The sequence below is a fragment of the Lissotriton helveticus genome, chromosome 7, assembly GCF_964261635.1.
Source record: "Lissotriton helveticus chromosome 7, aLisHel1.1, whole genome shotgun sequence".
Taxonomy (NCBI): Eukaryota; Metazoa; Chordata; class Amphibia; order Caudata; family Salamandridae; genus Lissotriton; species Lissotriton helveticus.
Window position 1 is genome coordinate 1,016,475,689 of NC_136068.1, and position 27,830 is coordinate 1,016,503,518.

At 42.7% G+C, this 27,830-nt stretch overlaps 1 protein-coding gene across 1 annotated transcript in view; it reads right to left on the reverse strand.

Annotated features, from left to right (window-relative positions):
• Positions 1 to 526: 526 nt before the first annotated feature.
• Positions 527 to 27,830, reverse strand: part of ADAM19 (ADAM metallopeptidase domain 19) — a 353,591-nt gene continuing 326,287 nt past the window's right edge. Inside the window, exons 22-23 of the mRNA XM_078653717.1 lie at positions 24,533 to 24,698; positions 527 to 2,292 (exon numbers count right to left, since the gene is read on the reverse strand). Coding sequence (XP_078509843.1) covers positions 24,555 to 24,698 — 144 coding nt within the window. The 3' untranslated portion in view covers positions 527 to 2,292; positions 24,533 to 24,554. The remainder of the gene's footprint in view (positions 2,293 to 24,532; positions 24,699 to 27,830) is intronic.

Below are 27,830 nucleotides of genomic sequence, written 5' to 3' on the forward strand. Positions count from 1 at the left end.
AGCAGTTTCCTGAGTTGTACACCGTGTTGTATTGCTGGGATTACTGTTACTAGCTGCAGCTAATAAATTTGATCTTTGACGCCATCCAGAAGTATTCCGTGTCTCTGTATACCAAGACAGGAGAACCCGAAGACTTTGGGCGTGCCCCTGGCGCCGCTGGGTTCTAAAACCCGGTTCTTCAGTGAGGCATAGCATTTTGATGCATTCCCTGGTCTACCATTAATGGTACATTTTGGGAATGTGCCAAAGTCGATGGGTGGATGTGTGGGACACCCATGTTCCACCAATGGAACACATCCCTGTTGCACCATAACACAAGGATTTGATTTGCACTGCCTTAAAGTAATCTAGATTTATCAGGCCGTGCAGGGCCACGCGATGTGGCCTTGCGTGACTTGATAAATATCACTTAAGTTTTGCATCGCCCTTGCCCCCCCTTGCGTGGGTCAAGGGCATTGCAAAACCTTGATAAATCTGGCCCTGAGACTTTATTGCAACAGCCTATGGCTCAAAAAATGGAGCTTAATTGAATTTTGGATTATTTTATTTTGCTGGCAACTCAGTCACACAGGCTCAAATCCTCAAAAAACGTAGGCTGAAGGAAACGTACAGAGAACCTGATACATTGTTGCATTCTGTCCAGCATTTCTGCTTCATTATCAGGCTCTGAAAATCAAACTTTGCAGTAAAGCGCTCAAAAGCCACAGTGGACACCTGAACCCTTCGCCACATGGGCCCATGTTATTTTGGGGTGCGGTATAACAACACAAAATTGTAGAAATGTGATGGGCTGTAGAAGGTAGCGACACATTTTTTAGGGGTGTATGTTTCTTTTTATAACTGAACTAATGACCACATACCAATTTGTTTTCTTTGTTTTGGTAACAAAGAAGTGAATAATAGACCCTACTAGACATCGAGTATATTTGTGTTTTTTACTGTGCAAGGCTATATCAGTTTCTATTCCTCTACCACCTCCTAGAGTAAAACCTTGATTGTTCGAATTCACTACACCTACAGTGTAATTTATCCGAAACCAAAAAGAGTAAATTGGTTATCCAAGAGAAATGCAATAGTATGGGTGTCGCTGCGACACCAGTGATATAAGGCAATACCTGCACGGGATACTGCACAGCAAACACGGTCTGCCCCAGGAACTAGAGAAAATGCTTCACAGAGAATACCACAGATTTATCCGGCACACATTCTCTTGTTTCAGTTCTGTAACATCCTTTTTGTACCTGCTTAAAACACAGGCTTAAATGGAACATATGTGCCCATCACTTCTTTGGCTCAAGCTGGCTATTCCAAGTGTGTGCAAATCTGCAAGTGTTCCATTGCCTGAAGGTGTCCAAGCCAAGGTAAAGAAGGCCTCTGTGGTAAAGTTGTGAAGGTCTTATTTGGTGTAGCTTTGTTATGTGGTTATTTGGTGTCCATCACATAACTCCAGTAGCTCTACACATTAAAGCTGGGAGACTTGTGTAGTGTAGCTCTAGAGTGCATTTTGCTGACACTGTTTGATTGAATCTTGAAGAATTTCAAGAGTAAAGCATTATTTTTGAGTACTTCCAATTACTTTCATGTGTCTGCAGGAACATGAACAAAGTAGTAATGTGTGGATTACAACCAAAAAACGCCATTACAATGAGTCCAAATCTTCCTTCTGACAATCAATATAAGCTTAACTGACTGAATTTAGTTGTCTTGAGGGTAAAGAATATGTATTTACAAAAACGATCAAAAAATCTTCTTTACAAAAGAAAGGACGAAGAGCATATTATTTAAAGGTACAATTGTTGCTTGTCTCTCGATATGGGTACACTTGATGATTAAATAACAGTGACGAGTAAGATCAACGTACACACGCTCACACACATATGCACACACACGGTCTACACACACTCTCTCTCCCACACATGGACATCTTATTTTGATCATTGAGGTCCCCGGCTCAAGTACATGTCCCCAGCTCCTAATCGAAGATCATAAAATCCGTTCTTGCAGAGCCGGCCATAATCTGTCCTTATGATGAAGACATAAGTAAGAAGTAAAAGAAAACAAGGTCCCCTCTTTTTGTTGCTTCAGGAGCTCTGGGTAAACAACTCTGTGGTTAACTCCTTAAATGGCCATAGGACATCGGTGTCTAACCCAACAACAGAGCATATATCTTCCTGGCTGAGTCACTCCTCACTTGTAGGATGTTGCCCCCACAGGTATACCAAGATGGGATGCTGCAGCCAAGGAGAATGTTCCACAAGTTCTCAGCATTCTTATATCGAAGAGCAAGACGTTCTGAAAGGAAGAAAAAAGAAAAATGCTACTACTCGATAAAAGATAAAAGTGTATAACACAGACCACTATTGCCTCCCACGCCAACAGCATAATAATGTGATGGATGCAGACTGATTATAAGACAATTACACAAAAGTGTGCCGATTCCACCTCATTACCACAGAAATACTTTATTATGGTATGTCAAATTCACTGCAATAGCACATAAAAAGGATCTACTGTGTGTACAATCCATAGTATTGTACTAAGAACACTAGAGTACAATGGACCAAAGAGTCCTCTACGAATCACATCTTATACTCCAGTCTACCGAAAATCTGGATTCATCCCAGTCTTAAATTTACTCTAATTTGGAGGTTTGAGGTATGGTCACTGTTTGAAAGGCTCTGCTTTCTTCATGTTCTCTGATGACCTGGAGCTGAAACAACTTTTGACCAGATTTTCAAAGACTGCTGCTGATAAAAGGTAGCTTGAAAGGTTTCCTTTTCTCAGTGCAAATTGCACTTTGTGCTGTTCTGCACCACTTTATGTGAAGGGGTGTGACTTGGGTTACATGCTTGTTTTTTGGGCTGATCTGCGTATGCACCAGTAGTTTTTGATGCAAAGCCTGATCTACAAAAATAGCTAGACTGGGCTTTGTTTTAAGAACTAATGCTTTCTGGAAGATGATGCCGCCAAGGAGATTTTTTTAATTTCTTAAAACATATCACACTTTGTATTTGAGCTACACTGTGAGGAATGTTTCAAAATGTTTATAGGCATAGAATTTTGTGCCAGGAGAGTCTTGTTCAGGTACAAATTCTATGCTAGACAGCCAACACACACCTGTGTATCATAGTGGAAATGCTCCGCATGGCACTAGGCAGCCTTTATAGTGCCGGACGGACACAGGACCAGTAGGTTGGTTTTGGTTCCCTACGCTTTGATGAATGGTGTGCTCACAGGGTGAAGCCCCCTATATTGACTTTGAAGCAAAATAAATGTATAGCAAGAGTTACATAATAAAACCGCGAACATGTCAGAGAATGTCTCTCAATATTTGCATCTTTTAATGTATTGCACTGAATAAGTGGACATTAGGCAGAGACACCATCATCATAACAGCCCTGAAAAAGGCCATTGCTTGGGCATGTGAAATGGCTGAAACATGTAGGCAAGACATAAGTGGATAGATGCCTCATTATATCCCATCCAAGATCATCCTGATTATCATATCAAGAGTACATTGTTAATAAAGTGGAATTCCCACAGGAGTATACCGTAAGATATTTTTAATTGATCTGATTCCCTGCAAATCAGTGCTGGAATGCTGCGGGAATTAACAGGATTCTCGTTCTGCCAGGTATTATTGCGAGGGAACCATGTTCTCAGGGGTGGCCTTAGGCATGTGCAAGCTGTGCACCTGCACAGGGCCACCAAACCCCAGGGGCCACCACGCCAATATATATCCTTAATATAATAATCCTCTGAGGATGGATACATATTTGTGTGGTGGCCCCTGGGAGGGTTTTGGCGGCCTCTAACTCTGTTCCGCTTCCAAACACCCGAACCCCCCCCACTTCACTTGCCTCGCGCTCCACCCCGCCCGGACCCCCTCTTCCGGGGCCCCCTGCCTATGCTCCCTGCCCAGGGCCACCATGAGCCTAGAGCCGCCCTGATGTTCTTGGCAGGTGCCCGCATCTCCCACCCACTGTCCTGATACAGAGACACAGGCTATCCTCAGCAAATGCAGCAGCCTGTCACAGGCAGTAAATGGATCTTGCCGAACAGCTACTTGCAGGGGTTTGATGAGGCCCTGTTTCCTCCTCTTCATTGCGGCATGGTGCATTGTTAACTAAAGATGCTAATGCTGGCAGATAATTACTTTCAAATCTGGGTTGGGATCTCTACATTTGCATAGTTTGCAGGCAATTAATTCCTTTATAATAGGTAGTCTCTGAGCTTGGTGCTGGTACGGCATTTCAATTCTCATCCCCAGTTGGAGTGGCGCATTAGAGTTACAATGAGGCAGTTTATCAGTTAATCTGCCGAGGGATAAATTTACATTTTAGGGTAGTGTTTTTTAAATTTTTTATTTTACTTTTGGTTGTTTGCATCTGTATTCACCTTTATTTATGCTCGGTGTGAACATTAATGTTAAGCATGGTGATCTGGTTTATATCATTTGGTCTATCTGAAACAAATAAAATATGCTAGTTCAACTTTAACATTGCCTTTCCAATTGTCAATGTCTTTTGGAGCGGAGTTTATAAGAATAATTCATATGTACTTGCAGACATTGGACGTTAAGTTACCTACCACTGAATGAACACCTTCTGACTCTGCCTTGCCTGACACAGTGGAACAGCGTGGAGTGGCGTAGAGTGGAATAGCGTACAGTAGAGTGGTGTAGAGTGGAGTGGCATAGAGTGTAGTGAAGTACAATGTAGTGACTTACAGTGGAGTGGCGTAAACTGGAGTGACGTAGAGTGGAATAGTATACAGTGGAGTGGCGTAGAGTGAGCTGTGGTGGAGTGGAGTGGAGTGGCATAGAGTGGAAAAACTTAGAGTGGAGTGGCGTACAGTGGAATAGCGTAGAGTGAACAGTGGAATAGTGTAGAGTGGAGTGGTGTAGACCGGAATAGCATACAATGGAGTGGTATAGGTTGAAGTGGCATAGAGTGGGATAGCATAGAGTGGAGTGCTGTAGAGTGGAGTTGCGTACAGTGTAATAGTATAGAGTGGACTAGCATAGAGTGTAGCTGCGTACAGGGGAGTAGTGAAGTGGAATAACACAGAGTCGGGTGGGGTAGAGTGGAATAGCTTACAGTGGAGTGGCGTAGAGTGGAGTGAGGTTCAATTTAGTGGTGTACAGTGGAATAGCATAGAGGGTACATTGGAACAGTGTAGAGTGGAGTGAGATAGACTGGAATAGCATACAGCGGAGTGCAATAGATTGAGGCATAGAGTGGGATAGCATAGAGTGGAGTGATGTATAGTGGGGTTGCGTACACTGGAATAGTGTAGAGTGGAGTAGCGTTGAGTGTAACAGTGTACAGGGGAATAGTGTACAGGTGAGTAGTGGAGTGGAATAACACAGAGTGGAGTGGAGTAGAGTGGAGTGGTGTGGTGTAGAGTGGAATAGCATACAGTGGATTGCCATAGAGTGGAGTGGCATAGAGTGAAGTATTGTAGAGTAGAGTGACGTACAGTGTAGTGGGGTACAGTGTAGTGGCATACAGTAGTATAGCGTAGATTGGCATACACTGGGGTGGCGAAGAGTAGAATAACATACAGTGGAGTGGCGTAGAGTGGAATAGTGTAGAGTTGAGTGTCGTAGAAAGGTATTGCATGAAGTGAATAACCCTAGGGTATAGTGGCGTACAGGGGAGTGGTGTGGAGTGGAGTGACATACAGTAGAATAGCGCAGAGTGGAGTGGCGTAGGGTGGAGTTACGTACAAGGGAATAGCATAGAGTAGAGCGGCACAGAGTGGAGTGGCGTTGATTGGAGTGGAATAGCATACAGTGGAGTGGGATAGAGTACAGTAGAGCGGCATAGAGTAGAGTGTAATAGCATCAAGAAGAATGCGTACAGTGGAGTGGGGTGCAGTGGAGTGGAATAGAATAGACTAGAGTAGAGAGGCGTAGAGTGTACTTGCGTACAGTGGAATAACATACAGTGTAGTGGCACAGACTGGAGTGGCGCAGAGTGGAATAGCGTACAGGAGAGTGGCTTGGAGTGGCACAGTGTGGGGTGAGGTGCAGTGCAGTGGCATATAAAGGAGTGGCATAGACTGGAGTGGCATGAAGTGGAATAGCATACAGTGGAATAGGCTAGAGTGGAGTGGCATGGAGTGGCGTAGAGTGGAGTAAAAACAGTAGAGTGGTGTAAAGTTGCATAGAGTACAGTGGAGTTGTGTACAGTGGAATAGCATAGAGTGGAGTAGCATAGAGTATAGTGGCATACTGGGGAGTGGAGTGGCAGAGAGTAAAATAGGATATAGTAGAGTTAGGAAGAGTGGAATAGTGTAGAGTGGAGTGGCATAGAGTGGAGTTATGTATAGTGGAATAGAGTAGAGTGGCATTGATAGCAGTGGTGTAGAGTGGAAAAGCGTTCAGTGGAGTAGTGTAGAGAGGAGTGGTGTGGAGTTGGTTAGAGTGGAGTGGCATACAGTGGGAAAAAGTAGAGTGGCGTAAAGTGAAATAGTGGACACTGCAGAGTAGACTGCATTGCCCATAGTATACAGGGGCAGTTGCCTGGAGGAAGGAGCTGGCGCCGAGCGCTTTTGAAGTGTGCTGTTCTTCCCGCTGTGCAGGACTCCTGAGGATGCTCCAGAGTGGACGACATCACAAATAGTGTACAGGAGCAAGTGACTTGAGGTGGGAGCTGGTGCCTTGGGCTTCTTAAGCGCACTGTTATTCCTGATGCACAGGATACGCAGGTGTCTGGCAGAGACCAGGCCAAGAGTGAGCCTGTCAGCCCTCCTGGCTCCTTCGCCTCTTGTTGAGCATGCAGTCAAATGCAAAAAAAGGGGCAGCATGCCTCCGGCTTGCTCATAACTATAGTAAATAAATGTGTTGGAACGGACAAAGGGTTCACTCCTTGCTCGCAACGGATGTGTCGTTCCTGGATTTTTTTTTTATTAAGTCTCAGATTTATTGAAGGTCCTTCCAAATACTCTGGTTGATAAATCGGAGAGTGTCAACCGCATACTTAGTGGCTTGATCTTTCTAAGTTGAACTCTTGTGCTTCTGCTGCTATTTCCCTTTTGGCACCTAGTAGCATTTCTAGAAATCGCCCTTCGGCTAATCTGGCCTATACCCTCACTCTTTTACCCACCCTTAATATACACACACTAACTTCAGCACCTCTTTGCCAGCCTTTTGATACTTGTTCTGCATCTAACTGCCCTAGAGGCAGGGCCGGACTGGAAACCCAAAGCAGCCTTGGCAATTTTCTCGGACCAGCATCTGGGGAAGCATTGCCTGGCCCCGGAAGTTTGGATAAGCTTGCTTGCTGCTTTTGTTGTTGGGGGTCAATATTGCAGGAACACTGTAAAAAGGGTCCCTAGTAACAAAACCAGCCCCCACCACTGCAAAGCCGGCCCACACCCTTCCAGTCTTCTGGAGGACCAGTCCTGTCATGTATTCCTATAGGTTCTGAATCGATCCCCCTATTCCTGACCCTATTCTGGTTAAACTAACTATCAAGTTAACTAACAGTCAGCCCATGAGGCAAGAAAAGCCCCCATGATGCAGATACCGTTATCTGACGCAGTCACACTACGGCACAGGAACGTGTTATCTGATTAGGTCATAACGCTTGAGATCTAATTAGACAAGCGACATTCCTCCAGCCCCTGATAAGGCATACGACGTTCTCATAACAAATCAAACCTATGACAACCTGGAAAATCCGTGCGGCCATTGTTTTGATTTCACAGAGAACTTCAGTAAAAGAATGTGCTAACGAGCAAGTCGTATGACATCTTTATTGACGCATCTATGTCCATCCTTACGTCAATCTCGGCACCTTTAAGGTATAAATATTGCCGATCTTGCCCTATGCAAACACACGCGTGGTGACGAGACGGAGCAGCCATACTTGCCGAAGCCAAGAGCAGAGCAGACCCCGCTGGCAGCAGCCCCGCCTTCCTGACGCGCTGAGAGACGCGCTGCTATCTCCTGCCGAGAGACCCAGCACCGGCGCTTTCGGGCAGCCCTCGCAGGCAGCCTGGAATATCGAGAGCAGAGAAAGAGATACCATTCCTCATTCATCCTAACTTCCAGGTACAGAACTGAATAACCCCTCACAGAGAATTCTTTAGTTATTCACTTGGCAAAAACAAACTTAACTTAAACTGTAACTTTCTATTCCCGCCCACGCATTAGACTTAGGTCAGGTACACGGGGTAGGCGTATTTAGAAACACCAGTTGAGTACGTTTAGTCAAATGTATATGTGTATGTAAATATATTTTAATCATTTTAAACATCATATGGCTCAGAAACCATATCAATGTTTTTACAGTATTATTTTATACTAGTGCTTTTAATGTATGCACTTTACTTAACTATAAGTATTGCAATAATATCGATCCATTTCTCTTGTACGAGAAAAGAGACTGATCAATAAATAACACCTTTTTATTGAACACGCCCGTCTCTTCCTTTTCTCTACAAACTGATGAGACTAAGAATGCACGTACTGACTGAGTAAAATAATTGCCTTGTGCTCACACGACTCTGGAGATACACTCTTGATTAGGGGAGAGCAAAGTTGTCATGTTCTATGGTTGTCAGAAACTAAATCCCTTCTTGTCTAATCAGGGGAGTTAATTCTTTCCTGAACATTCGAGAAAGTTTCTAGCGAACTCTGAGCTACGCTGGCAAACCCAAAACTTAAGTCTAGTATCGACAGTAGTAGACCTAGTTAACGTCTGGCCTAGGCCTTTACTGCTGTAGGTATTATTCCAATGCGCAGAGCCTATTGGGAAGATAGGAACTACACTACATGGCGCCCAACGCGTTTGGAAAGGGCGATAAAACTAACGTAAGACATTTAGAGTAACTCAGTCGTGCTTTCTCACTCAGACCCCTTTTCCCAAATACTCCAAAGACGTCTGGAGTGGGTGAAAGGTAATATCCTCCAAAACCCCGCAGGAGGGAACTCCTATGTAAGGTTCTTGGTTTAGTCAACGTTGAAGGATACACTGTTCCAAAGTATTGTGCATCTAATCTTTGTTCCATAAGAAACCTGATCTGCAAACAAAAAAAATAACCATCCTGACAGTAAAATGTCAGAAAGTGATGAAGAAAGAGAGGCAGTTAGATTAGCAGCTGAAATAACAGCAGCAGATACTGCACTAAAGGATGCAGACGCGGATATAATACTCATCCCGGTCGCCAAAAGGAAATCTATAACCTTAAAACTTATAGAAAATGGACTGACACCTAGAGGTGGCACAGTCATATTCGTAATTGAGGCACACGAATATCGGCAGACAGAGGTATACTATACATGGATACATTTTCCAGCAGCAAATGCTGTAACAAAGTACTTCCACTATTACAAAATAGAGGTTCCACCCGACATTTACACTCCTTTCGAGGAGGTGGAAGTACCACTCAAATTCCAAGAGCATTTGCTCTTATTTGATGGCGCCCTAATACATAACAATCACATTACAAGGCTCGGTCCTTTAGGTAGACCAGGAGCAACGTGGCCGGTCTTAGCCGGATACACACCACACCTAGACATCGAAAGAATGTCTACTGGAGAGCTGTTAATACAGCTAAAACAATTACTAAAAATTCATAGACAATTAGTCCAGTATGTAATGCGGACTTCAACAATTCAGCCAGCGATTAAACTTCCACAACTGACCCCTCACCAGGGGAACACAAATAAAATCACACCACAGAACATCCAATCCTGCCTAGGTAAAGTTCCGGCTAAACGGGAACAGATACCATTCTGGTTGGCACAGAAAATAACCCAAATAGAGGCGGTGTTTCCTGACACCACCCCGCTAGAAAAACACAGGATTCTGACTATATGTCTCCCAATGGGAATCGCACCACACATAGAGGACTGTGACACTTGGGGTACAGTCTTTGCTTCAATCTACACAAAAACGCACGGTGTTCCATCCATTTCGGTAATACCAGATGTGCTAAAACAAATTCAAGATGAATACGGTCCAGAACCAGCTTTAACTCTTGGTATGAAATTACTGAAAGACTTCAAGCAGGTCTCGGCTATATTACTAGCCAATATAAAAGGTGAAGCAGCAAACGTGGCGATCCGCCAGAGGTTAAAAGAGACAGATATAGCAGACCAACCAGCTGAAATTGCCAGAATCATAGAAAAATCTTATGAAGAACTAGGTAGAGATAGTTTAGGTGGAATACCAGTAAAACCGCAACTGACTGAAAGTCCAGAAAAAATATTTTTTAATAATAATTCACCAAAAAAGAACTGGGATGGAAACAAACAATCCAATCCAAAAGAAAAGAAATTCCAGTCCCGAGGAAGGTCTCCTAGGCGAAGGGAGAAATCTCCGAACCAGAGACACAGGTCACCCCAGAGTGACCCCTCTGGGAAAAGATATAACCTTAGAAATAGGGATAATATTAAAAAACCTGATAGATATCAAGACATTGATACACGTCCCTCTCAATCTTTTCAGACTTCCTCGCAGAAATCGGAAAGAAGAGGACGATCAGAACAAAGAGAAGAGCACGCCAAGTCCAAAGACAAGGAACCTGCTCAACAAAAAAAGAAATTACAATTTCCAAAAAAGAAGGTAGCCAGTATCAAGGTAGTTAACAATGCCGAGAATACTGAGGACACAACTGAAAAACGGAGAGTGGGCTCAGACAATGCTAGACAGCGCAGCAGAAGTGAGCATAGCTCGCAAAGTCCTTATGAATCATCTGGAGACAGTGGACACGAATGAATATCTTCAAGTGGAAACTGCAGACACCAGAGTTAGCAAACCCCACAAGATATACGAGATAACATTACGTATAGAGGGCGATAAGACTAGGAAAATAAGGGGACTATTTTGGGATAACCTCTCCAAGGGCTATGATATCCTTCTAGCTGAAAAAGACTGGCCACCAGAGTTTGTCAGGGAGTGCCCTCATGGCGAAGAAGTAATTATGCCTGCCTTCTCGAATCAAATCCCGATTCATAAAAAATACACACTTGCTAGAAAGTGGGCAGTGGCCTTAGCACCTGCTTTATATAAAAATCATGTAGGATGGGATGAGGATTCTCCTCCTCACAAAATCCAGTTAAAATCACAACCTACTGCACAAAGGCAGTACCCAATTAAGCAAGAAGCTAAAAAACAGGTAAATGAAATACTAGATCAGCTAGAATACCAGGGGGTGATTGAAACTTGCACCTCACAAATGAACAATCCTTTGTTTCCGGTCTCCAAACCAGACAATTCATATCGTCTAGTTTTGGATTACCGACACCTTAACACATGTTGCAAAACCTTTGCAGTGCAAAACTCACACAGTGCTGCACTAATGAATAACATAGTGCGCAAAAAATACAAAACAACCTTGGACATCTCCAATGGATTCTTTTGTCAAAACATAGCACCAGAGAGCAGATCTTTAACTGCATTCTCAGTAAATGGCACTCAAAAGCAATTCTGTCGGTTAGCCCAGGGGTACAAGAACAGCCCGGGGGTATTCTCAGCGAGAGTAACAGAATTACTGCAACTATATGATGATGAAGCGTTATCTTATGTCGATGACATTTACTTAACAGATGATGACTTGGATACTCACTTGAAAAGAGTGAACACCATAATACTTGGGTTCGCAGCAGAGGGTTACAAATTCAACTTTAAAAAGTCCAGAATTGCCCATTTAACGGTCTTATACGTAGGATATGAATTATCAAGTATAGCCTGGTTGACAATTTTCTAAAGAACTAGAAGAATTAAAAGATCTAAAATATGAAAAGACGTATCCTCTGCCAATCGACATTCTACCTCTACGACATTACGCCTGTGTAATCTATACAGACGGACATGCTCACCCCTCCGTTTGGGGAGAACAAGCATACAACCCCACATGTGAGATTACAAAAGAAGTGTGGCGCGGAGGTAAACTAAAACCTCTATTAACAAAGACACACTCAGTAGAAAGTAATTCAGAACAACAAACTGAAATTTTAGCTTTAAAAATGGCGCTAGATAATGCGGATCGCGAATTCCCGACACTTATAGTGTCAGATTCATATTACTGCGTCAAAGCATATAACAAGGATTTGCAGACATGGATTCAGAACGGTTACAAAGATGACACAGATGCACCAATAAAGCAGAAATTGCTCTGGGAACAAATAGCTCTTTTACAAAAAGAACTACCAAAGACTCACGTGACACACTCACTGAGTCATCAGCGTGATGGCGTTCACATTGTAGGGAATTCATTGGCTGAAACAGCCGCAGCGGCAGCCACTATACCGGCTCCCGTAGATCGAAAAAAGCGTACATTAAAATACATTGACGGTGAAACAATGCTGGCGGTGAAAACGTCATCAAAAGGCGACTGCTCAGCGTTACCGATCAACTATCCACTCAATTATACATACATAATCGATGCAAACTCCGTCCCTTTTGCTCGAATCCCTGGAGTGGGGGATAGAGTGATTCCAAACATGGACAGGAGAAGCTTGTTAATCGCAGACGCACACATGGGCGAGGGTCTCAGACCCCTAAATTAAAAGATTCTCTGGAAGAATTACAATCACGGTACTGGTGGCCAGGCATGAGCCTGCATTATACCATGTTTGTAAAAAACTGCCCAAACTGCAACAGAGATCGCAGTGGGGAGAGAAACAGTTTAATACCTCGTCGTATCAAGGCAGATAATATCACCAATAAAAAGCAGGGCTTGCGATTAACATATACAGGCTAGTTTCCACTTATAATGTAGATCACCAGCACTCGGCTGACGTCCGTACTGTTATACAAAGATTTGCGAGTCTAAATGGCATATACGCTAAGAGCATGCTACGTTCGACCATTGTTTTCACTCAAGCCCACCAGCCTGGGGGGAAACATGGCCGAATGAGCACAGTCCAGCGGGAATCTTCTCACTTCCTTCCTGAGGGTACGGGATGGTGTAAAGAAAAAACCAAGGCAGAAAGCAATCTATAATGGAAAGGATATTAGGTTCGGGAGCTGGGTGGGTCAAACATCTAATAAGTGTCCAACGTAGTCTAAATAACTTGCCAAGAAATTCTCTGAAGGGATTCAGTCCGTACGAATTATTATTTGGAACTAGAATGATTATCTCTGACCTCGACAGTCAGACTTCAGTGGTTAAAGAAAAAAGCTTTGATGTCAAAGACCGTTTGGCTATTTTGCAGGACTTAAACAAAACAAGGAAAGACCTGAGCAACATACAGTTGAAACAACAGCCAACAACCACTGAAGAATCACCACCTGTCCCAGCAAGACCTGTCTGGATTCCAAAAGTCGGGGATCTAGTCAGGGAGAAGATCGCGGTAAAGAAGGAATTTGGGCCTTCTTACAGAAAAGCAGTTCCTGTCTTGTCTGTCAACGGGACAAGATCAGTTGTACTACCGCCACTTGCTGGTAAAAAGGAGAACCGAGTTGTATCCATCGACCTGGTAAAACCACAACATGTGGCCGATAACAAACAGTAGGCCAAGTGGACTCCCAATAAGTAGCAGAACACCAAGGTTTGCTACCAGTACAGAGGTCCTAACAAAGAGGCTCATCACATTCGAAACGCCTACAGAAGAACAACAAGGACTATGCAACGATGCAATAGAACTCAGACCTCTGAAAACCCAAATAAAAACATTTAGCAGAGACACACCAATCTATAATGAAGTACCAGGTGACAATTCAAGAAACAAAAATCCTGAAGCAATTGGAACAATTGACAGAACTGCATCCGGCTACTTCATCAACTTCGATGATTCCTCTGAAAGCCTCAGTGAATCAAAGACACAGCCATCATCAAAATCCTTTAAAGACAAAGCTAAGGAACTTTTGAACCAACTGAAAGAAACATATCTGATTTCTCCATGGATTGAATTTTGGGTGGGTTTTGGTGCATTTATCCTCATACTTTGGCTCATCATGGTATTAACTTTGGGACGCTTCATTGAGGGAAAATATGCTAAAATGGACACAGCAAGTCAGAACATCAACTTGGTCCTCAAACCACACACATCTTCACACGTCGAGAAAAGAGAACTTTCTTCAGCCAACTTCACAGCCAATCCGATACCTGGTGGGGTAGCCTGGGACAACACTGACTATGAAATTTATGGTCCGGTCGAGATCCTGAAATACCCACACCAAATCAAGATCTCCTTGAGTGACTTTGCAAAACCAAACTCATTTGCTGATGATTGGGACTTCGAAAGCATTAATAACATGATGTCTGACTTAGTAATGTCTGCTAAATTTACAAAACATGATTATTTGCAAGGTTCTACAAATTATGATAGTATGTATTGTTATAACCACTATGGTAACCATTTTTTACATAAATCTGCACAACCGAGAAATGTTTTAAACTATAATCAATGGGAACATTGTGCAACACCTCCAAAAGGGAGCTCAAGAACTGTTTACGACAAATATTCATATTTTTCCGGTTTTAACACAAGTAATGCTGAAACATTTTATTATAAATTGTCAAACAAGACAGGGATGAAAACCATGATAACCAACACAAAGTTGATATATTCAGATTCATTCTTCGAGGAAATGAATACTTTAGGATTTAATTATTGGGACAAAAATGTTGATTTGAAAAGTGTTTGGGGTACAAAAGAATGGCAAGTACAGGGTTTAGAAGCTTTGTTTAGAGCTTGCATGATCCCAGAACAAATGATATTTTTAAATGACACTGTTCAACAAACCACCTGTCTTGGCCTAGCCAAAATCAAAGATTTAAATAAACCGTCTATTCCAAAGCCAACAATGTTTAGCAATAGCTCTGATACGGATGAAGAGATAGACGTAAACCATATATTAAACCAAAACAGAACACATCCTAATTGGAAACAATGGTTGATCTGGCCCACAGATACAAATAACTGTCAAGACAGATTCCTGAATAAAACACAGGGGTTCAAAATGACCAGGCCAGACCCTAGATATCCCCAAAGACATCACCCAGGGATAATAACAACCTACAGTGTGGGCAAATTATGCCTTCAATGGCTACAAACTTCCACACTGCCTGAAATTAAGCAACACCTAACTTTACTTACTGATGGTGCTGACTTGCGTGATTTCATAATGGGACCACGCAAACAGCGTCAAAAGCGTTTCATAGCAGCCTCTGTATATGCAGCATACAATGAGGCCTGGAAGGTTAATCAAATTGAAACAGCAGAGAGAATACGGGAAATTGACCGTATTAATTTGGAAAAATCACTTTCTGTAGTGGATAATGGGTTAATGACTCTGTCCTCCAGAATTTTTTCTTTGGACAGCATTGTGTCGTCAGCAATCGATATATTATCGCAAGACTTACTGTTATTACAACATGGTCAGTCACAATTGCGTTCTATTGTACAGCTTGGCTGGACGTTACAAAATCTGCGTTCAGGCTATGTGCCTTGGCGTTTAATCAACACAACGTCACTATTCCAAATCTTTAACCTTACTGATAGACAAATCGGTATGGCGCAAAAGGGTGCTGATTATACAATCTTGAGCATTGAAAAACTAGAAAGATTACAAATGACAATGTCAGAACGACCTGTCAGTGAATGGATAATACACGGAATCATAAATATTCCAATCTCAACCTTCAGGTTTCAATACTGCCAAAAATATATACAGGCTGGCATGTACGAGAAATTGGGGAAGGGGTACCTTAAAACAACTTGGAACCTGCCCTATTCACATGCATGTGTCAGTAATAAAGGACAGAAAGTGTTTCTTAGTGGCAACAATTGTGCTATGTCACTAAGCGGCACGCTTCTGTGTAACGGAATTAATTTGCATGGAGCCTGTGAAGGGAATTCATACAACCTTTCATGTCACCAGCAAGGCGCACCTGCAACCGAAATAGAACCATTCTTTCAAAGACTCTATAATGGGAGTTACATTCTTATTGTAGACCGCAAATGTTGTAGTCTTATGCCCGGGACTCCTTATCTAGTCACTACGACTGCGAAGGTCAAGTGCTGTGGACGTTCTTTGTTCCCCAGCTCCTTTCCAGACAGGGAGGCAAGGGCATGGCCCAATTTGAAAATTACTTCTATTCGAATAGATACTTTAAGCAGAATGAAAACAGTGCTTCTTCAGACGCCTACAAGGCTCACGTCATCAAAAGAAACGTATGATCTACAAGTCGCAAGGACGACTGCAGAGATACATACATTATTATCGACTAATTCCCCCGTACATTTCGCGGAAATCCTGAGCGAAATCTTAAATATTTCTGATACCACTGGGGTCTCAAAAGTATTTAAGACAGTATTTTCGATGGCATTAACACCATTCAAAGCCATACTGGGTATTTTTCCAGATTTCGTCCATTCGATTTTTGGCGGACTTCCCCTGATCCTGGGACTAATTGCAGGAATCCTATTCTTAGTCCTTATTTTTCGTTATGGCAACCCATGTCACAGATCAAACTCTCGCGACAATGGAAGATACAATCCTAGCCATTGGATACCGGGACCGGATATCAAAAATCCTGGGACTATCCCGGCTTAGAGACCTGAACATGACTTGGTTTCTATCATTTCGACCAATGTGGCAAAGATGTGTTTTACCTGTATTGAGATGTCTGCTATGCGGAGAAGAATGCGTGTTAGACACCTGTCTGACGCTACAATCGGATGCGCCAGTGGATGCAGATACATTGTTGGTTCCTACCAAGGTTCACGCTTTGTGCTGCCCTCAAAGGCTGCCAATCCTGATGACGGCATTCGTGGAGTCTTCACCACTACGATTGAAGAGTAGTGAAGTTCAAGATGAAAGCAGCATTAATCAGGTACGACCTTCTGTCAGCAATGCGAATCAGAATGTCAATGGAGACAATCATGCGCACGAATGCATGGTTACACCTATTTCCGACTTAGTGGAACTTTCCCATGAAGCTGTTGACAGTTTTTTCGAAAGCCTTAATGATATGATGTTCTCTCCAGAACAGAAATAGAGACTTTTGAGCAAGCTCGCACACGGCGTTCCCTGAATTCGGCCTTCAACTTTAAAAATAAAGTCACATGAACAATTTTTCCCACCAGTTCACGGACAGCAATTTTTTAGCAGCCCCAAATTATTTTTTACAAAATTTTCGGGACACTTATCTTCTGCTTAAAGTAAGAAACTATTCCTAGAGAACTAAGATTTCTATTTTTAGATACTTTATAAACTTTAGTTGCCCGCTGGTATGTTCACAACTATTTTATTATGTGATGAAATGGTCTCGAACTTTCTTTCTGTATAGCCATATTAAGAGCCATTTCATGTGTATTTCTCATATACCAAATAAGCAATAATGTCTACAAATGCGTGTTTACTTTAGCGTTTAATTCATAGCTTAAGTGCATACAATATATATGACTGCAATTTTTCAGTATATTTGAAAATTTCAAAATGCATTTATGTATTTTGGGGTGGTGAGGTATACACTATACTCTATAGTATGTTGTACTATGTTATACTATGCATAGATTAGTAAATATGACCATAGTTAGCGTGGAGTGGGTGTCATGTATTCCTATAGGTTCTGAATCGATCCCCCTATTCCTGACCCTATTCTGGTTAAACTAACTATCAAGTTAACTAACAGTCAGCCCATGAGGCAAGAAAAGCCCCCATGATGCAGATACCGTTATCTGACGCAGTCACACTACGGCACAGGAACGTGTTATCTGATTAGGTCATAACGCTTGAGATCTAATTAGACAAGCGACATTCCTCCAGCCCCTGATAAGGCATACGACGTTCTCATAACAAATCAAACCTATGACAACCTGGAAAATCCGTGCGGCCATTGTTTTGATTTCACAGAGAACTTCAGTAAAAGAATGTGCTAACGAGCAAGTCGTATGACATCTTTATTGACGCATCTATGTCCATCCTTACGTCAATCTCGGCACCTTTAAGGTATAAATATTGCCGATCTTGCCCTATGCAAACACACGCGTGGTGACGAGACGGAGCAGCCATACTTGCCGAAGCCAAGAGCAGAGCAGACCCCGCTGGCAGCAGCCCCGCCTTCCTGACGCGCTGAGAGACGCGCTGCTATCTCCTGCCGAGAGACCCAGCACCGGCGCTTTCGGGCAGCCCTCGCAGGCAGCCTGGAATATTGAGAGCAGAGAAAGAGATACCATTCCTCATTCATCCTAACTTCCAGGTACAGAACTGAATAACCCCTCACAGAGAATTCTTTAGTTATTCACTTGGCAAAAACAAACTTAACTTAAACTGTAACTTTCTATTCCCGCCCACGCATTAGACTTAGGTCAGGTACACGGGGTAGGCGTATTTAGAAACACCAGTTGAGTACGTTTAGTCAAATGTATATGTGTATGTAAATATATTTTAATCATTTTAAACATCATATGGCTCAGAAACCATATCAATGTTTTTACAGTATTATTTTATACTATTGCTTTTAATGTATGCACTTTACTTAACTATAAGTATTGCAATAATATCGATCCATTTCTCTTGTACGAGAAAAGAGACTGATCAATAAATAACACCTTTTTATTGAACACGCCCGTCTCTTCCTTTTCTCTACAAACTGATGAGACTAAGAATGCACGTACTGACTGAGTAAAATAATTGCCTTGTGCTCACACGACTCTGGAGATACACTCTTGATTAGGGGAGAGCAAAGTTGTCATGTTCTATGGTTGTCAGAAACTAAATCCCTTCTTGTCTAATCAGGGGAGTTAATTCTTTCCTGAACATTCGAGAAAGTTTCTAGCGAACTCTGAGCTACGCTGGCAAACCCAAAACTTAAGTCTAGTATCGACAGTAGTAGACCTAGTTAACGTCTGGCCTAGGCCTTTACTGCTGTAGGTATTATTCCAATGCGCAGAGCCTATTGGGAAGATAGGAACTACACTACAGTCCGGTCCTGCCAAGGAGCGAGCCTCCCGGAAAGAGCTTGTCTCAAAGTACGGTAGCTAAAAACCTAGTGTAACAAGTGCACCTTTTCAGCAATCTGGCTCCTTAAATTTACCTCCCTCGGCTTGGGCATGTGTTTCTTTTAGAAGACATTCCTGTTCTGGGCAAGAATGTCATTGGGGATTTTGAACACCTAAGGAATAAGGTCTTACACTGATTAACGAACTATAAGGATTTATGTAATTTTAATCAGAATATTTCTGTCTGAAGAGTCCCTTAATACGTCTCCTAAAACCTTTGAAGGGGACTGCGTTGTGATTGATTCTAGGATCCTGTTGCTTAGCAAACTGTCTGTGAACACAAGGAGTCAATTCTTTTCCCTACCTCTTGGTTATTTTCACTACTCCCTCTAGTTCGGGTAGTGCAAAGGGGTGCCTTTGGGTGGCAGTGGGTATGCTATAAACACTTATAGTAATGAGTTTCAATTAAGGGTCTGAGCACCTACTGTTTGTAAATATTTGATTTTTATAATACCAATTTCTCTGCCTCACACAATTCTACCTTAAACCACGTTTTACCTTTGCTGTCAATTGCCTAGTTTTATCTATTGAAACATTTAACTTGTGGAGATTTTAATGTTAAATTAACTTTTTTAATGTTAACTTTTTAGCCCATGTTGTATGTAATATTTAAATTGAAATGTGGGCAAAGCCTCTAGTGTCCCAGCACAAGCTTCACCCACTGGGCTTGTGCCCAGCCAAGTGGATACATCAACTGTACTTTAAGATTTGCGGGCAGCTAATGGCCACAGTGCTCTTGCTTCAATAGGCTTGGTTAAGGTTAGCTGAATGGTTCAGGCCTTATAACAGTAGTACGGAAACGAAGGGGTTTAAATCCAGAGGATGACGAAAATCTTTGACTTTGGAATTGTTTTAAGCAATGATTCCTATTACCTGTTTTATATTTTAAAATTTGAATTTATGTCAGGACAGTATTAGGAAAAAAGATGCGAATAAGAGACACGTTGGTACAAGTTTAAGGCGCTGACGAGGCGGCAACAACTGCCGCAAAACAAGTGTTGGCTGCAAATATCATGTGACAAAACGGAGTTACTGTAACTGTTTCTTGAAACACTACTGTTATGATGTGGTGAACTATGTTTTCTTGAATATCGTTCCTTAGGAGACTGCTCTAAAAGAAACTTATGGAACAGTATTTTTAGATTTTTTTCTGTAATTGTTTCAAGATATAAACATTTAGAATAAATCCTAATCAAATATAATCAGTATATGTACAGTTGTGATTTTTTGCTTAGCACAATAACCATTAGCTCCTCACAAAACTTTAAGTATATTTTGTATGTAATACTGTTGCGCTTTGTCATTAAGATTCCAGAGGGACTATATTACGTAACTACGTTTAGCAAGGTTTATTAAATGCTTGTGAGCCGGATTCTGAGTAACATAACACTATTCCTACATTTGTTGGCCAAGGGTGCACCCCCACCATTGACTACATATTTATGATCCGTAGCTTGCTAGGACACTAATTATGTAGTGATGTTTTAGACACCAACATTAGTGACCATAACCCACTGACTCTGGCGGTTTTGTCTTCTAATTATAATTGCAACTTCACTGTAGTGCATGCGTATCATCACACTACCCGGCATAATTGTTTGAGGTTAGCCTGGAAGCTTGTTACCCCATAAACTGTACTGAGGGCCTTGATGACATTCAATTAATCTCTTATTATAACCTGTCTATCTGAGACTGATGGTGCTGAGCCTATTACTCAGTTATTTATTGGTCTATGCTTAGGCATTAAAATCTCTCTGTTCAAACCTAGTAGCAAACAACCAAACCTCCACTTAATGTGTAATGTTCCTTGTTCTTGTACTAACAGGCATCTGAGCAAGGCACTAGCTAAGAAACCTAGAATACCTGAGGAGATAAAATCTTGTTAAGACCTTTACAAATCCTCCTTATAACATAAACTGAAGAAGAACAATTGGGATCACTTAGCTGAGTCATCTAAACTGCTGAACTCCAAACTTTTTTTGCAAACAGTTATCTCAATTAGAGCTAACAATGGTGACCTTTCATATCTGAGGGCTCTTAGTAGTGCAAATGATTGGGTTACCCATTTTCAAACTATTTATGATCTCAATGAATCAGATGATATTGTTTTTAATATTTCATCGGTGTAGTTTACTCATGATGACGTTCATTTAGCTATTTATTAAAGTTCTTCGAATAAAGCCCTAGGTCAAAAGGGTATGCTCGAACTCAAGATTTTGTTTTTGATTATATGATAGTATAACGGAAGTAGCTGAACTAAGGAAACCCCCTGTAAGACAGCACATGATACTGAAAACGTGTGAAGATCTGGAACCTTATCTAATGTGGGAATCTGGTCCGTGGGAAAGGGCACTCATTTTTACATTCCATTTAGGCATCATCCTTTGTTTGTTATGTTTTCAACTTGGGCAATACATGAATTCTGATATACTTGTCCGTGTGATGAAGCATCAAGTCAATCTCTGTAACATTTTATCTTTTTTTGTAACTATTATGAATTCTTTATGAGGTGCTTTTTATTACTTATTTTTCCAAAAATCATAATTTTAAAAGGTGTAGGGTTGTCCTACGATTCCTGCAAATGCTTAGCGAAAAGACCTCTTGTTTTTATTTTGGAGCTTTTTTAAAGTGTTCTTTTTTGGTTTGATATATTATTTTTGTAATGTTTCTTTCTAGTTTTCAGAGCATTTTTGATTACATTCAAAATAAAGTTTTATTGAATGATTGACTTCTGTATTGCTGGAGGCAAATCCTGTCCGCTTATATATACCACGTATCCATCATCTGTCCAGTGTCCTTTGTACGGCTTTCAGTGCTCTGAATTCCTTGATGAACCATGATAGGGTATTATGCCTTCCATGAGCCTGTAATTCTCGAGGAGGTAGTAGTGTATTGAGAGCCAAGGCAAGCCAAAGTTGAAAGTGCCCAGTTGATGCCCTCTGATCTGTGGGAGTGGTCTCCCGGAGACGGGTACAGGTCTTTGAAATGGGTTTCTTCACTGTCCGTGAACCCATCACCAATGGATTTGTTGCCTAGGAGAAGCCAAAGTCCTTTGCCTGAGCCTGTCAATGGAGGAAACCTCATTGATGTGACTGCTGTGAGCACAGCATTTGAAATGATTTACCGTTTGATAAGGGAGTCTGAGCTGTTTCGGTTCTTGATGAAGAGGAGCTTGTCAACTGTTTTTAGCAGCAGCCAAGGTTTTTGCATTTGACCAGGCTCTGTGAGATCCATATCTCAAAGGAGGCCAGGAGAGTCAGCTCCAAGTTTTCATCCTTTTTCAATTAATGGTTCCATTTCCAGGTTCCTTGTTTAGTAATTTCTTTGAAGATAAGGGAGGTGGAGTACTTCAGACAGATTCTTCAATGGAAGACTGTCCCATATTGAAATAAAATATCAGCATTCTCTCCACACCCCCCAAGATTTTGTCTGACAGGTTGGTGCAAATTTGGAAGTTTTTTGCATAAGCAATAAATGCCCTGTAGATGTGGAGCATCGGCATAATCTATGTTGCCCAAAGGTTCCACATAGCTTAAATAATGATTGCGGTCCCTGCTGTGAAAACACAATATTGATGATTTTTTAGACAAGTTTGCCCTGCATCAACTGCCCAGAGACATTACTTGAAGAAAATTTCTCTGGCACTGCAATTGTAAATGGTAGGACTAAAGAGAGGAAGGAAAAAGGCAAAATTATTCATATTTTTAATGTAGTAGTGAAACTCAACCTGTAATAACTGTGGCCCTCTCTGCATGTGAAACAATAATAAAGAAATGCCGAGAAAGAGCTGAGCGCTAAAGGCAGTTCTTTTTTTACTCAACATGTGATACAAAGGAGGAGTGGAGTTAAAAAATCTGGCCAGCTCATTGGCTGCCTGGCAGACCCAAACAGTGGTGCACTTGGGGTATACACAATGCTATATTAATTATCTGAGAAGTCATTTCTTAAGTTATCCTCCTCAGAAAAAGATCTAAAGTCAGATGCTGCAGAACTGAACAGAGGCAAGCAAGTACTCCATAGTTCACATACATTCCCTGATAATTTTGATTCACAGGAATTAAACTTAAATACAAGTGGGTAAGTATGACTGTACTACTTCAGTGTAAAACAATCATAAGACATGTATCTCACTTGGCACTTTCAGCTGCTTGGAAAGGTGATCATAGCAAAGCTTGTTACTGAGCAAGAGCTCCTGTCCATGCAAATACCTAAGCACTCGGGCATCTGTATTTTGGCACCCTGGGGTATCCTGGTTTACTGACTAAAGGTGCTTGCTTGAAGAAGCATGTTTTCTGCCAGTATAAGTAGCCCCCAGGTTCTCTTCCCTCTCTGCTCTCTTGACTCTGGGCTTTGTTGCCTCACAGATCTTTCATTTCTGACCCCCCTCACCTTCCAACGTTTCAACATCTGGGCTCTCTTTCCATTGAAATAGTTCATCTCAGGGCTCGCTTTTACAGATCTGATCTTTCACACCTTTAGACTCTCTCTTCTCTGCCACCCTCTTTCTCCACCAATGCCCTCCCCCAAAATTTGTCTGCCCACTCTAGGGTTTCTCACTTCCAGCTTCTCTCCCATCAAACCTCTTTCTCATCTCACCTTCCTGGGTCTTTTTCATCTGAATCCTCTCCCCTCTTTGTTTTGTGAATTTGAGGTCTTTAATATCTGGGAGCTCTTTCAACTAAACTCTCCTACCACGCTATGCAGGCCTTTCCCTCTAAGTCACTCTCTCTTTCTCCTCTGAAATTAAACTCTCCTCCATATTCTCTTGCCTCTAGATCCCTTTTCCCTCGCTCGCCTCTGGTATTTCCCACCTCTTGGCCCTCCCCTGTATCTCCCATTTTGGGTCTCAACATTGTGATCTCTCTCAAACATCTGTGTTCTTACCCTTTTGGGCTCCAACCTCTGCTCTCTTCCCACTGAGCTCTTTTATGTCAGGTTTTTCTCACTTCTGGACTTTTACATATGAACACTCAACCAGTGGTGGCTCCTCCGCTAAGGCAGAGGAGTATTGACCCACTGTTTCACAGCAGTGAAGTACAGGAAACATAAAATGATAATAACTTGTGTTATTATCATTTTATGTTTTCTTCTGCTGCAGCTTTACTTTTAGGGTGGGGCTGCTCCGACAACAGAGGAGCAGGGGAGGAGTGATTTGCCCACTCCTAAGTGCACATGACTGTTTGGCCTGAGAACTTTGCAGCTTCTCCATGCAGGCTGCATTACAGCCTGTGCGGAGAACATGGCCAGGCTCCCATTCCCTGGCTGATCCACAGCACTCAGACCAATCACAATGTGGTTATTAGGAGGCTGGGTACTTCCTGTTGCTTCCTGCATCCTGCTGCAGGACACGAGTCAGGAAGAAGAGGACGGAGAAGAGGCGGCTGCCGGCCGTCACAGGTATGTTTTTAAAAAACTTTTTTCGTCACCCCCACCCCTCCTGCCCCCACCCCACATCCGGGATCTGGTAGCAGCCGCTAAGGCACTCAACCCCTCTTTTCTCTCTCTCTCAGTTTTCTCCCTTCTCTCAAGTTTCAATCATCTCTCATAACAGGACACTCTTACCTCTGTGGTTGGCAGGATTGATTCATGGCTGAGCACTTGGCGTCATTACACCCTTCTTCTTTCCAGTTATAGTAGCTGTATTTCGGGTTCCAGGCACCACCGCTTTGGGACGAATGACAGGAACAGCAGGTAAGGGTTTTTGGGGTGGATCAGATCTGTGATATTTCTGAGGGAAAAAGCAGATTTAGTAAATATTGCACTGAAGTGAACCTGACACATAGTCACCCTAAGAAGAATTAATAAACTCAGCCTTGAGACCCTCACGCATTAGTAATTTATAATAAATCTGATTGATTGGTTGATGTTTGTGACACAGCCTTCCCGCACTGGGGAAGCATGATATGGATCAGGTCGTATTTGAGTCCAACTGCAACAAGGACACACTGTCCTATCAGGGAAGTACTGAAGGATGAAAAGATGGTGTTGCCCTATCTAGCCACGGACACTTTTAGGCAAATGCCTTCATCTCTGGTGAACAATGCAGGCCACTCCCAGGCTATGATCATTATTAGTTTTTTGTTTTTCTGAAACAAACTCACACTTCTGGAGTTGGTTTAGAAAAGCAAGTTACTTACTTTTGATAACATTCTTTCTGGTAGATGCTTTATATATACTGCAGATTCCTCACCTTTAGAATATGCTAAGGCGCCAGATTGGAACTGGAAGATTTAGTCAGTATTAGTCAGTATTACTCCCATGCACAAGTAGGTGGCATTGTGTGATGAACCGAGTTGCATAGAAGTGCCATCCCTGAGCGCTGATGCCAGTTTCTTCTTGGCTCTGTCTGCGCCCTCAGACACAGACCCCAACAATAATCAGCAACACCAGTGTACAGCTTCCTAGATTGATTTTTAGATCAGAAAGGAGAGCATTCCGCAGAAAAGGGAGGCAAGAGGGTGACGAGGAATCTGCCGTTAGATAGAGTATCCACGACAAACAAGGTTACCAAAGGTAAGTAACTTGTTCTTCTAATAGATACATATAACCACAGATTAGAATAGATACTAGAGCATTTCTTGTCAATGGAACTGTAATGTTAAATGTATGAATGTTTTACATACCCTCTGATAGAACAGCAATAAAAATAAATTTAAAAAAAAGAATAAACAGCTAAGCAGTGTTTCACGTCACACTACAGGGGTTGGTCTGTTGAATAGCTCAGATCAAAAAGTGCTGCAAAACCGAACTGTCAAATCAGTCATGCTTCATGAAAGTGTGAATCGATGTCCACTTCAAAGCCTGACAGATGTTGAGTACAAACACTTCATGTGCTGGTGCCGTGATAGCAGCCTTGGCCCTGGTGGTTTGGGCCCTCGACCCCTCCACAGGCTGCTTCAGAGTCAGTGCATAGCGGATCTTGATACTGAGGACTACCCACTATGACAAAGTATTTTTCTGCCTTGAATATTTTTTCACCCGCAAACCCTACAATAAGCTGATCGTCCACCCGATGGTCTTTGGTGTGTTCGATGTAAAGGCTTAAAGCTCTATTAGGGTACATCCAATGGAGTCTCTTCTCTCTCTCGGGGTGAGGTGGGGGAAACGAACATTGGAAGAGTGATGGATTGTCCAACATGAAAAGCAATAACAACTTCAGGCAAAAAGGACACCTTTGTCTGCAGTACCACTTTGTCTGGGAGAAAGATGGTATAAGGAAGCTGCACTGAGAGAGCTTGAAGTTCAGTCACAGGACGAGCTGAAGTCACCCCAACCAGAAACACAGTCTTCAGAGTCAGGAGTGGTACTGGACAGCAGTGTATGCGCTTGAATGGCATACACAAATGAATCCAATTTTTTAGACACCTAATCAGAATAAGTGGCTTGAACAAAGACACCTGGGCCAGTAATATAAAAAGGCCGAAAGGGCAGCAAATAACCTTTAGTAGTGCCCACAATAAACATACATCCAACAGCTTGGCCTGTAACTGGTTGGTCTTGCTGTTTCCACACCAGGCTACAAACTTGTCCTGAGCCCAGAATAGACACCTTTTGTAGAGGGGTACTGTGCCGCAAGGATGACATTCACAACCTGGGGAGAAAGATCAAATGCAGTCAACTGCCACTGCTCACTGAATCTCGGGTGTAAGACCTTGCCCTGCAGCTGCAACAAGAGATCCTTCTGAAGTGGTAGCCTGATCAGAAGACACATGCTCATGTCCAGAAAGTCCAGGTACTACACTCTCCTTTCTCAATCTGGAGCTACTAGTATGACTTAGACCTTGGGTTCCTGATCTTCTGTAGAATTTGGGGCACGGTTGGCAGCAGCGTAAAGGTGTACAGGTATCCTGTGCTCAACACTATCCTCAATGTGTCTCGGAGAGAGAGCCTTCTTAGCGACTCCACCACATAACATGTTTTATATTGTGTGTTCTCAGCAGAGACATAAATATTAGGCTGGGCTCCCTCTAGTGTTGGAAGATGCCTGGTACCACCTGGCAGGGTAACTGTCATTTGTGATAGACCAGGCAGCGCAGGCTGAGCTTGTCCACCCTGGTGTTCAAAGATACCTGGTAGTATGGATCTGAGGACCTGGTAGTACTGATCTGATAACCTCCCACCTAGGGGCTGCACCCAGAAGTTTTCCTCCTCTCCCCCTCTTGACGCCAAATTGCCCATCACCTGCCTTACCCACTAGCCGGTCTGTCAGCTCCAACAATACGAGGACTGTGCATCACACCCTCCACACTACTAACCTTGACTACCCTGTTAATCTACCCCCAGGGGCAGGCATTCCTTCCTCAACGTTGCTGGACACTGCTACTGACCCCAGTCCTTCTCCACGCAGCCTTGTCTCACCTTCCTCTGCCCCCTGCACTTCTCCAAGAGACGGTTTGGAAACCAATTTGCCTGCTACCAAGCCCTCCCTTGGTGCGGCGACGATCCCTCCTGCATCGTATCTGACTCCAACTCATGCGGATAATCTACCACTGGCTGACGACAAAACCACACTCAAGCGGAACTCCATCTCCCCTTGTAAATGTGGTAAGGGACCTACTGTCCCTTCCAATTCCTTCCCCACGTCGGAATCCTACCCCTCATCTATTACTAGGGTGAGGAGTGCTCTAAAGGGCTTTACCTTGAGGAGAAGTTCGCTGACATCAAGCAAAATCTCCGGGCTGTCAAAGAGATCATGCAGTCTCTATTACAATTCTCCATGAAGATGGAGAAGGTATGGAATAACCTCCCTCCTATGGGGAATGGGGAACGCAATCCTCCTGGAGTCTTCGGGGATGGGGTCGAACAATCGTTTACCCAATCCCTACCAAGTTCCGGCTAGAATGCTAGGCCTCTTCCTAAC